This window comes from Microtus oregoni, unplaced genomic scaffold, assembly GCF_018167655.1.
Source record: "Microtus oregoni isolate MIOR12 unplaced genomic scaffold, Mior012 000002F_ref0000024, whole genome shotgun sequence".
Taxonomy (NCBI): domain Eukaryota; kingdom Metazoa; phylum Chordata; class Mammalia; order Rodentia; family Cricetidae; genus Microtus; species Microtus oregoni.
Window position 1 is genome coordinate 12,162,744 of NW_024543061.1, and position 12,257 is coordinate 12,175,000.

At 45.9% G+C, this 12,257-nt stretch overlaps 1 protein-coding gene across 2 annotated transcripts; it reads right to left on the minus strand.

Moving 5' to 3' along the window:
• Window positions 1-2,663: 2,663 nt before the first annotated feature.
• Tex37 (testis expressed 37) lies at window positions 2,664-7,102 on the minus strand. 2 transcript variants are annotated; one of them, XM_041679330.1, is made up of 3 exons: window positions 7,076-7,102; window positions 5,576-5,668; window positions 2,664-3,083 (listed from the first exon to the last, which is right to left on the minus strand). In XM_041679330.1, the coding sequence occupies exons 1-3, from the start codon at window positions 7,100-7,102 to the stop codon at window positions 2,664-2,666; spliced, it is 540 nt and encodes a 179-aa protein (XP_041535264.1). The 2 variants fall into 2 exon arrangements, with proteins under 2 accessions (XP_041535264.1, XP_041535256.1); XM_041679322.1 differs by having other exon boundaries at window positions 2,664-3,086.
• Window positions 7,103-12,257: the final 5,155 nt, after the last annotated feature.

Consider the following 12,257-nt stretch of genomic DNA (forward strand, 5'->3'; position numbering starts at 1 on the left):
TGGCTAAATGTGTAAAAGGCTACTTTAGTAGCTGAGAAATCTATGTCAGTTTGAGTTATGAAAAATATCCTCGTATTATTTCTGTTCATCGGTATTATATAACAAACCGAATCATCCTCTAGATCATCCATAGCTATATGTGTGCCCACTAGATGAAGTGTATGCGTGAGATAAACACACTAGTGGGAACACACCCAAAGCTGTTCTTAGGGAAGAAATGAAGTTCTTAGTGAGTCAGAGAAGTTACAAACAGGAGCAATTGGTTTGCACAGCTAGTGACCCCACAGCTTTTCCAAGGGCTCCCTGCCAGGGAATCATGTGTCTGATGGGCCAACCTGTTGAACACTAATTGTCATCTGTGTATACTGCTACTGTCATGGCAGCTCTCCCAGGGCGAAAACGTGACAAGGAATGACAGCCTGTATGGTTTGTGATAGCATGGTGGAGGGCATTCTGTGGGGACAGGGGGAAGGGTGCCAGCTCAGGTCTCTCTGTACTCCTCTTGCTCCTCCTCCTCTTGCTCCTCCTCCTCTTCTTTTTTTAGTTGCTTTGGGGGCTGTCCTGGAACATGCTTTATAGACCAAGCTAGCCTCAAAGTCACAGAGATCCTCCTGTCTCTGTCTCCTGAGCGCTGGAATTAAAGGCATATGCCACCATTGCCTGGCTATTTCTTCTTCTTTCTTCTTCTTATCCTCCTCCCCTTTTCCTTCATTCTTCTCTTCTTCTTTTCCTCTTCTTCCTTCTTCTTTTTCTTCTTCTGCAACAAATGTGGCTGGAAAGATGGTTCAGTGGTTATTGATGGATCCCTGGCTGCTCTTCCAGAGGACTCAAGTTTGATTCTCAGCACCCACATGAAGGTTCACAACCATCTGTAACTCCAGGATCTGACATGCTTTTATGGCCTCTGAGGGAACCAGGTATGCACACGGTCCACAGATAAGCAAGCAAAACATCCATTCACATATCAAAATAATAAAGACACAAAATCATTATGGTCACCCTTCCTCATTACCTCCTCCAATTCTAATTATCTCCCAAACACCTCACTTCCAAATACCAGCGTCCTACGTCCTCGGAAGTCAATATCCAGCACCCAAGCGCTCTAGAAAGACATTCTAATCATATCTGTTAGAAAATGCCTAAAACAGTAGGACTTCACAGCAGGGCTGCTTCTGTGGCTCTTTTCAGCTAATTGCAAGTTGACTTCCATGGTCCCAGTTAAACGTGTGAGCCTAGGTGGCTTGGGTAGTTTATGAGGCCACTGGCCGTGGGTCCAGGATCTATCCCTAGTACATGCACTGGCTTTTTGGATCCCATTTCCTATGGAGAGATACCTTGCTCAGCCTAGACACAGTGGGGAGGCCTCAATGCAATGATGGGACGTTCTTTGTTAACTCCAAGAGGCCATACCCTCCCTGAGGAGCAGATGGGAATGAGGTGAGTGGAAGGTGGATGGGGGTGGGATGAGGACAGAGAGGGAGAACTGGGATTGATATGTAAAATTAATAAAAAAAAAGTGCAATCCTCACGTAATTGCACTTAGAGATTGTTAAACCTGTGGCATAGGACAGAAGGGGAGCTCAATTCATTAGAAGAAAGACTTCAGTGTAAAAGAATATGACCTAGTGTCTCCTGCCTGTCATTCCAGAGTGTGGAAAGCTAAAATGGAACATCCCATAAGATTCAAGGCCAGCTGGACTATAGAATGAGACCCTGTTTCAAAACTCATCACCAAGGGCCAGTGAGATGCTCAGCAGGTAAGGGCACTTGCTGCCAAGCCTGAGAACCTGAGTTCAAAGCCTCCCCCCAGGGCTCCTGTAATGGCCGCAGAGACCTGACTCTCACAAATTGTCCTTTGGCCAGGCAGTGGTGGTGCACGCCTTTAATCCCAGCACTCGGGAGGCAGAGGCAGGTGGATCTCTGTGAGTTCGAGACCAGCCTGGTCTACAAGAGCTAGTTCCAGGACAGGCTCCAAAGCCACAGAGAAACCCTGTCTTGAAAAACCAAAAAAAAACAAAATAACAAAACAAATTGTTTTCTGACCTCCACAAACACACAGTGTACAGCCCTTCTGTCCCTGCCCTCCACCAAAATAAATTTTTTAAAAAGGAAAGAAAAAAACCCACTCCCACTAAAAAAAAAAAAAAAAAAGGATGGGCTGGGGAGATGGCTCAAGCACGAGTTTGAATCCCCAGAACCCATGTGAAGCCAGGTGCAATAGCACATCTTTGATCCCAGCGCTTCCACGACCAAATGGGAAGCAGGGACAGGACACATGTGTACCCTAGAAGCTCGTGACCAGCCAGCCTAGGGTAAGCAGTAACAAGCAACAAACTGACACCTGAGATTGTCCTCTGACCTCCACCTGTGTACCGTAGCATTCAGGTGCCAACGCCCCCACACATATACATGCATTCGACATACACACCCCCAAAGAACTATAAAAAATAAAAATGACATTAATTCCAGTTGAGCACACACACACACACACTGATTTTCCCCTCCTAATTCCCTTCCCTCCCTCCCCCTGCACTGGGGTTATTATGACGACACACCACCGCTCGTCATAAGGAATATCTTCCCGGATTTATTTTTTGGTGCCTTCTCTGTGAGCCCCGGCATGGAATTTCTTCATGCATTGAAATAACAGGTGTATCACACTTCTACTGGTAAAATGGCATCAAGGGGCCCCACCTATTCAAGATGGGGACCTTGACTCTCTGCTGAGAAAAACAGGGACAGCCAGGGAGTAGAAGGTAGCCTTTGCCCAGTTCCGGAGCAGGCTGCCGCTCAGGCTCCATGAGGCACGGGAAGTCTGTCCTCTGGTGAAGCAAGTAGGGCTCATACTGGGCCAGATACAGAGCCAGGGAAGCTGGGTATGCAAAACGGCAGGTGCTGGTGAACCTGCCCTCATCCTTCACAGGGGTTGCCCGTTTCTGTGGTGGGAAGAAGCCAGGGACTCCCAAGTCTTTTGCAGTCATGTAGGGTCTTTTGAAGGCGGGGTACCCATCTTCCAACTTGGGGTTGGGGTTGGGCATGGGCCGGTAAAACTCTTTGTTCCGGAGCTGAGTGTCAAGCTTGGCCTGCTGTAGAAACAAAGAGAAGACTGAGAAAGGCCACCACGGCAGTGTCCCTCAAAGCACGCCAGACAAAATGCACACTGCTATAAAAAAAATGTGAAGTTCAGGGCTGGAGAGAAGACTTGACTAGCGAGAGCACCGGCTGCTCTTGCAAACAACCGAGGCGCCATTCCCAGAACCCATGCGGTGGCTCACAACCATCTCTAACTCCAGTTCCCAAGGATCTGACACTCCTGTGGCCTCTGTGGACTTTAGGAATGCACGGACATATATTGCCTGGGTATATATTGTGTGGGCATCCTAGCACACATGTACTTCACACAATACAGACATAAATATAAAATTTAAAAAGGAAAAAGGCAGGCAATGGGGCACACACTTCTAATCCCAGCACTTGGGAGGTAGAAGCAGGTGGAACTCTGAATTCTAGGCCAGCCTGGGCTATAAAGCCAGTAACCACAAAACCTTGTCTCAAAAATCAAAACAAAAAGAAAATTATGGCTGCACACCATATGATTCCATACTCACCAAATTTGTGAGACCTTTCAAGCTGTGCAAGACAGCGGTGTCACCATGGCCACCCACCACTAGGAATGGTATGAACCAGAGTAAGCTTTTAGGGGAAACTGCATTGCCCTGACACTTGAGAATTAGCAACCCCACTTCTGGCAGGAGAAGCTCTGGCACGTTAGGATGCGCTTCCTCTTCACAGAAACATCCAAGTGGGGCAAAAACAGCCCAAATGTCCCCAAAGGGAAAGGACACCCACATCGTGAAGAGTTTGTAAAGCGTAAAACTACACAGAGAATAAGTGATACCCATGATGCTTAGCAAGAGGGAAAGCTACAGAAGGGTATGAATAATTCGCATGAATATGGGACTGGAGAGATGGCTCACTGGTTATTAGCACTTGCTGCTCTTGCAAAGGGTTGAAGTTTGGTTCCCAGTACTTACATGGCAGCTTAAAAATAGTTAACTACAATACCAAAAGTTCTGACGCCCTCCTCTGGCCTTCGTAGAATCCAGGCATACATATGATGCACATATATGTATGCAGGCCAACTACACATGAATCGGTTTTCACTACATAGTACATTTTATTTGTGTGTGTGTGTGTGTGTGTGTGTGTGTGTGTGCATGCACGTGCACTCTTGAGACACACAGGGATGGGGTGGGGTTGTATACACATCTGTACGAGCACATGTGGAAGCCAGAGATCAACCTCATATGTTGTTTCTCAGGGACCAGCCACCATCTGGGTAGACTACATAACCAATGAGCTCCAGGGATCTGCTTGTCTCAGCCTCCCTAGGACTGGGATTATAAGCACACACTACTCTGCCTGGCTTTTTAAGTGGATTTTAGGGATCAAACTCAGATCCTCGTACTTGTACAGAGAATAGTTTACCAAGTGAGTAATCTCCCCAGCTCAATTAATTCCATCTTTAAAAGGAAAGAATAGGAGAGGCAGAAGAGAAGAGAAAGAGGAGGGGGCTAGGTCTGGTGTATAGCTCATTGATAGAGTGCCTGCCATTCTGAGTTCAGTCCCCAGCACCCCGTGCTATCTTGTGCACATGCCTGTCTTCCCAGTACTCAAGAGGAGGAAGCAGAAGTATCAGAAATTCAAGTTCAAGTGCACCCTTGGCTATATAGCAAGCTTAAGGTTAGACCACATGAGACCTTATTTCAAAATAAACAACATGAAAAATTAAAGGAATTCTACAAACACATTAAGCTAACATTCAGAATATGGAAGTAAGCAAAGGAGTGCTTTTACATATGCCATGCTTAAGCTGGTTAATAATGGGTACGTTAGTGCTGGTTCTATCAGTGTTAAATTTTTGCTGCATTTAATTATTTATTGCATATGCATGTATACACACCACGGTCTATGTGGAGGCATACACACATGCCATGGTATATGTGGAATTCAGAAAACAACTGTGAGAGTTAGTTCACTGCCTCTACCATGTGGGTTCTAGGAATTGAACTCAGGCTTGGTGGCAAGTACCTCTACCTGCTGAGTCTCTCAGTAGTATTATATATTATATATAAATATAGTTTATATTTAAACTATAAATGTATAATGCTTCCAGTTTTACGTGTGCTATATATTTTGGCATATCACATGCATGCATGTGTACACATATACAAATGTGCAAAACCTCTAAGTGAAGTCCCCTGCCACTGGCTATTTTAAAAGCCACAATGTCCACACTAAAGTAAAAATCATGGGCCTGGAGAAATGGTTCAGTGGTTAAGAGCATTTGTTGCACCTGTTGAGGACCAGGGTTCAGTTGCCAGCACTGGCTTGGTGGCTCACAATCATCCAGCATTCTGGTTCCAGAGGGTCCAACACTTTCTTCTGACTTCTTAAGACACTGTATGCTTGTAGCACGCACACACACACATCAGGGGAAACACATACAAAATAAAATAATAAAGATCATCCCAAGGAATCATAGATTGGATAAGAGACCTGCAACTCTCCCTACCTCTTGTGGTGTGACACTGGAGTATTTGTGCTTTCCGAAGGGCTTATAGTCGACCATGTACGAACTTTGGTATATGTCTAGGTCCACGTAGTTCTAGAAGAGAGAAAATGAAACAAGAGCCTGGCCCTGTCGTTCTACAGCCTAAAGCTCTTTCAAGATTCATTGGCTATAAAATAACTGCCAGCTTTGGGGCCTGGCATCCTTCCATGGTCACAGGAGCCTGACACATGCTTGCTGCCTGATAAAAACAAAACTGTTCTCTTTGCCAGTGGGCAAACTTCTATGCATATTCTAAGACCCAGATCAAATGTCACTTTCCCCAGTCAGACTCCCACCTCCTAATGCCCCAGCTTTCAAAAACAAAAACCTTCCTCCTTTCCCCTCTGCTTCAGTAATATGCCTGGCAGGTGTTCCTCCAGGAGATCACAATCTGACCTCTGAGGGCATCTGCACACACACACACACACACACAAATAAATCCTAAAAAAATAATTTAATGAAGTAGCTGGGTATGGTGGTACACACTTATAAAACAGCACTTGGGAGGTAGAAGCAGGAAGTTCAAGATTACAAGGCACAGGGACCACAGAAGACACTGGCTGCTAGTCAGGCGTGGTGGTGCACACCTCTAATCCCAGCATTTGGGAGACAGAGGCAAGTGATCTCTGTGAGTTCAAGGCCAGCCTAATCTACAGAGTGAGTTCCAAGACAGCCAGGACTAAGGAAAGAGACCTTGTCTCAAAAACAAAAACAAACAAAACAAAAAGAACAAAAACCACCAAAGAACGAGCAAACTGTGACGGAAAGATGGGTCAGCTGTTAAGAGCACTTGCTGATCTTGTAGAGAACCTGGGTTCAGTTCCCAGCACCCATATAGAGGCTCACAGCCAGACATAACTTCAGTTCCAGGATATTCAATGCCGCCTTCTGGCTTCTGTGAGTGCCAGGCACACACATACACATGGATAAATGCAAAACACATACACACAAAAAAATAAATAAATAAAAGTAAGCAAATCTTTCTTCTTAAGGTAAACAAAAAGAATTTAGCCAAGTGTGGTGATTTAATTGAGGAAGTGGAAACAGGTGGATCTCTGTGAGTTTGAGTGATGTGGGGTTCCCCCTCTGTATGTTGTGAATACATTGATTAATTTAGGAACGGCTTTGGGCCTATAGCAGAGCTATAGGGGACAGAGCTAGGCAGGGAAAACGAAACAGAATGCTGGGAGAAAGAAGGGCGGAGTCAGAGAGAAACGGCAGCCAGAGACAGACGCTGGGAACTTCACCAGGTAAGCCACTGCCACGTGGCGATACACAGATTAATGGAGATGGGTTAAACTAATATGTAAGAGTTAGCCAATAAGAAGTTAGAGCTAATGGGCCAAGCAGTGATTTAAATAATATGGTTTCTGTGTGATTATTTGGGGACTAAGTGGCCAGGAATGAAACAAGCGGCCCCCCTCCAACATGTTAGAGGGGACAAAAACCTACATTGCTCACCTTTTTGGGATTCACCACACGTGCCATGGCCAAGGACCTAGAAAGACATATCAGTTAGCCCTGCTCTGCTTCAAGCAGGGGCAGTATCCCACTATTTCCACAGCTATGCAAGCAGGCAGGACTGCTCGGGTCCCCTTAGTCCATCCCTCTCCACCTTCCCTAAGATTCTGCCTTACATATTCCCTGGAGCCAGTGGAGGCCCTAGGGATGGGTGTATGGTGCCCTGTGACAAAGGGGCTATAATGCAGGATTCAGAGGAATTAGAATTCACTCAAAATATCAGCTCTGCCTCGCCAAAAGTTTCATCAAACAGCAAGACAAGTTTGATAACCAGTTTATGAAAGAACAAAAGCCATGACTTTACAGCATCCACCAATCCCCAGGCTGTGAATCTCCCAGCATGGCCGTTCTGAGCTTCTAACACATTAATCACTGATTCTGTGTTGCAAAGACACACACAGAGTGGGATCTTTCCATCCAGTGTGAACCTACCATCCCGCCATCCTACCCGGAGGAGGCAAAGCCCAGGCCTGGGGCTCCAGCTCCCCAGGTCAAAAGCAGGATGTCCAAGGTGAAGAAAGTTGTGAGGCATTCGCACGTGAAGGATAAGCATGAAGGTCCAATCCTTGTGCCCAGTCCTGAAGTCTTAAGGGAAGCCATGTTGTGGGTTTCTGTGTTTCAGTGTCTCTGTCTGTCTGTGTCTCTGCCTGTCTGTCTGTTTTTCTCTCTCTGTCTCTCACACCTTTCTGACAGGGTTTCATGCAGCCCAGGTTGGCCTCAAACCTCTGTGTAGTTGAGAATTACCTCAAACTCCTGATCTTCCTATGTCAACCTCAAGTTCCAGGTATTACAAGTATATACCACACACCTTTAGTCTCAGTACACAGGAGGCAGAGGCAGGTGGATCTCTGGGTGTCCAAGACTAGCCTGGTCTACATAGTGAGTTATAGTCCAGCCAGGGCTAGGGCTACATAGAGAGACCTTATCTCAAAGACAAAGAAAGGAAGAAAGAAAGAAAGAAAGAAAGAAAGAAAAAAGGAAGGAAAGAAGAAACCAAAAAGCAAGAGTGCACCACCATGCCTGGTTCATGTGGTGCTAGGAACCAAACTTAGAGCCCCATGTATACTAGATAAGCCACCAACTGAGCACATCCCCAGCAACCACTCCTGCATTTCACCCGCAGCAACTCTCTGACCAGAGCTCCAAGCTGATCAGGCATTTGTGACCTGGCCAGCTACTGGCCAGACAGACCTGAGCTGATGCTCCACGTTTCCGCCTTCCTGAATGCAGACAGCTTCTACCCTGGGAGAGGGTCTCTTTTAGTTCAGAGTCTACCTTACCTTTTGACAAGACTCAGTGTTCCTGTCCTTCCAACCCCAGGTGTCCCTGCTGTATGGAGAGTCCCGTTGGCACTGTCTCACTGACACACCCGCCCCTGAGATCAGCCCTGACCTACACAATTAAACCTGCTTTGGTCATTGGCCCCGGTCATTGTGACATGGGTAGCCAGCCACCCCTCTTGAATGTCAGTTCCCCTGTCCCTGGCTTACCACTTCTGGAGTCTCAGTACATCTGGACCCACTGGGCCAGAATAAACCTGATTGGATGGTACTGGAGGGGAGATGCTTTTCAATACTCTACAGATCAGGCTATTGCAAGGAGAAGTAATTGGTTGATGACATCAGCCTTTGTCTTACTCTCTTTTGCAAATATTAGTAAGGCTATTTAAAAACAACCAACCAGCTGTAGGTGGTGACACAGGCCTTTAATCCCAGCACTTGGGAGGCAGAGGCAGACGGATTCTCTGTGAGTTCGAGGCCAGCTTGGTCTACAGAGCAACTTAGACCAAAGCGAGTTTCAGGTCAGGCTCCAAAAAGCTACACAGAGAAACCCTGTCCTGAAAATAATCATCAATCAATCAATAAAAAACAAACAACCCGGGGGCTGGAGAGATGGCTCAGCGGTTAAGAGCATTGCCTGCTCTTCCAAAGGTCCTGAGTTCAATTCCCAGCAACCACAGGGTGGCTCACAACCATCTGTAATGAGGCCTGTAGGAAGAATACTGTATACATAATAAACAAACAAATATATAAATATAAAAAAGATATCCCTACCTTAGAGTATATATAGTTATCAAACAAAAGTATTCTCAGAAAAACAAACAACCCAAAGCAGAAAGTACCAAGTATTTCTGAGGATTCAGAGAGTAAAGCTCTCATACGCTGTTGGTGGTGATGTAAAATGGTTTATCTAGTGAAAATAGGTTGGAAGTTTCTCAAAAGTTAAGCACAGGGGCCTACAAGATGGCTGGCTCAGCCGGGAAAGATTCTTGCCACCAAGTGGTACTACCTGTGTTTGAACCTGGCATTTACAAGGTGTAGAGAGAGAACCAACTCCTGAAAGTTGCCCTCTGACCACCACATGCACATGGAAATATAAATAAATGTTTAAAAAGCACATGGAGGCCGAGTGGTGGTGGTGCATGCCTTTAATCCCAGCACTCAGAAGGAAGAGGCAGGTGGATCTCTGTGAGTTTGAGGCCAATCTGGTCTACAGAGCAAGTTCCAAAATAGCCAGTATTATACACAGAGAAACCCCGTCTCTAAAAACAAACGAACAAAAACAAAGCAAAACAAAACAAAAACGCAGAAAAGAACCATGTGATCTGGAAATTTCACTTCTAGTCATAAATCAAAAGGAATTAAAAGCAGGGAATCAGAGACAATGGATGCCACTCCCAGAGCAGCAGAATAAATGATGCCTAAAAGGCCACCAGCAGTTGACTGGCTCACCCAAATGTGGTGCAGACTCACTGCGCCTATGACTCAGAAAGTTCTGACCCATGCTACAGGGGATGAAACTTGAAAGCATTAATCTCAGTTCAAAAACTAGTCACAAAAAGGCAAATGAGATTGCCAAGTGCATAGAGACAGAACGTAAGTTTATTTCTTTACTTGGCACTTGACAGAGCAGCCTGAATATTGGGTAACTTTACTCCAGAGAGTCCTTTGCTGGAGACTGAAATCCTGTGTTGTTCCCAGTCCAGTCTTCCTCACCACAGACTACAACCCAGATTTTCACATCATCCTAAATTTAACTTTTTACAATACAATACAACATGCTCCTTTGTGTATGTGTGGTATTTATGTATCTGTGTGTACGTGTGTGTGTGTGTGTGTGTGTGTGTGTGTGCATATGTGTGCATCACTTCCCACCTTAGCTTTGGAGACAGGATGTCACCTAATTTGGGTAGTGCTAGGATTCAGGCATTATCCTAGCCAGTCCAGGGTCCTATGGCTGCTATGCCACTCTGCAGGTGCAAAGGTCCCTTTAAGAGACAAGCTCTGCTACTCCAACTCTCTCCTTCCTGATGCTCTTCTGAAGGGGCATGCAGGACTTTTCCTGCCTTCTCTCTCTCTCTCTCTCTCTCTCTCTCTCTCTCTCTCTCTCTTTCCTTTCTCTCCTCTCTCTTCTTCCCCTCTCTCCCTTCCCTTCCCCCAATAAAGCTTTCTACTTAAGTTCTATCTCCCTGGCCATCTTTGTGCCTCACCCATCTTGGGCTCCCCCACTAGGGTCCCCCTCATGCAGTTTCATAACAGGTAGACTAGTTGGCCAGTGAGCTGGAGGGATCCTCCTCTCTCCGTCCACAGCATTGAGAGTGCAGATATGTTCTGCCATGTGGGTGGGGGGATCTGAACTCAGGTCCTCATGCTAGTGTAGTAAATACTGTACCTGGAGGCGTGGGTTCGAATCCCACTCCTGACACCAAATAAATAAATAAATACATACATACATACATACATACATACATACTGTACCAACTAACTGAGCCATCTCCACAGTCCTCACTTCTCTCTCTCTCTCTCTCTCTCTCTCTCTCTCTCTCTTGTGTTTTAGAGACAGGGTTTCTCTTTGTAGCCCTGGCTATCCTGGAATTCACTCTACAGACCAAGCTGGTCTCCAACTCACAGACATCCACCTGCCCCTGCCTTCCATTTGCTGGGATTAAAGACTTGCACCACCACCATCTAGAGTTATATACCTCTCAAGTATTTCCTTTACTAACATGCAAACATATGTTTTCTACATTTGTAAGGGAAGGGAAATAAGCTGGAATGTAAACTTTGTCTTGTTTTGCTTTGTATAGCTTTCCCTGTAATTGTGCAACTTGATCCTGACCTCAAGGGTCCTCCCACCTCTGCTTCCCCATACTTCACCGTGGATGTGTGTGGGGACACATTGTGTAGTGTAGGGTAAGACGTATTAAATAAAAATTTAGTAACCAATAGTACTGCAGAAGCCTGGTTGTGCTAAATTAAACAATATTTAAAAGATTGCAAAAAGCTGGGGGGGGGGGGGAGCAGGGAGACTATGTGGACAGAATCCAATAACCAGGATCATGGGAACAACCAAGGCTCCTAGGAACATCTTTTGTTCTGCAGTCCTCCCCTCCCTCCTCCAGTGAGAATAACCACCTCTTCGTTGACAAAACACTTGTCCAAACACACACTTACAGGTTGACTGTGAAAAGCAAAGGGGGTGATGTACATTTAGCTTCTTCATTCCGGGTCTAGTATGTATACAGTAGGGCTTTAATTATTACTGCACAATGCCCCCAAAACCCTTCTTAGTGTAAATCACATTTCAGGTCCTGTACCCTGAAGGGAGAGCCTGGCCCCCAAATTTCAATGCAAATTCAGTTTGTTAGTATTGTTAGATCACAGGAGGAAATTCTCCCAAGTCAAGAAGCCCTGATTCCTCCAGGCTTCTATTAAAGGGATTACAATCCGCTTCCTTCCTAACAGGGTTAGTACGCCATGGGAAGCCCCCAGGCCAGGGATTAAAGCATTTACGCCTTTAATTAGGAGCAGTCTTTCCCTAAACTCCAGAAACACAAACAGTCAGGCCACATTACAAAGTAGCACGCCCTCTCCTAGAGCCTGGGGGCGGGGCAGGTGGCTCTATTACAAAACAGGCATTTTCCCTCACCACAAATTAAGCCCCCTTCCCTTCGGAAACAACCAGCCAGGTAAGGGAGATGTTCTTTGGCACAATGGGACAGGAGGAAGCTACCGTGAGATTGCCACATCTCTAGGAGGGGCTGTGCTATCTAGTGAGGATGCTGTGCCATTTCAAAGCAGTGGGTCATTAGCGTTCAAGGAGACAGCTCTGGAAACGACAG

Coding starts and splice junctions, on each gene's coding strand:
- Tex37 (XM_041679322.1), bottom strand. CDS start 7,102: ATGGCACGTGTGGTGAATCCCAAAAAG. Junction 5,669..7,075: donor GTGTGGTGAATCCCAAAAAG/GTGAGCAATGTA, acceptor TCTCTCTTCTAG/AACTACGTGGACCTAGACAT. Junction 3,087..5,575: donor CCAGTGTCACACCACAAGAG/GTAGGGAGAGTT, acceptor TTGTTTCTACAG/CAGGCCAAGCTTGACACTCA.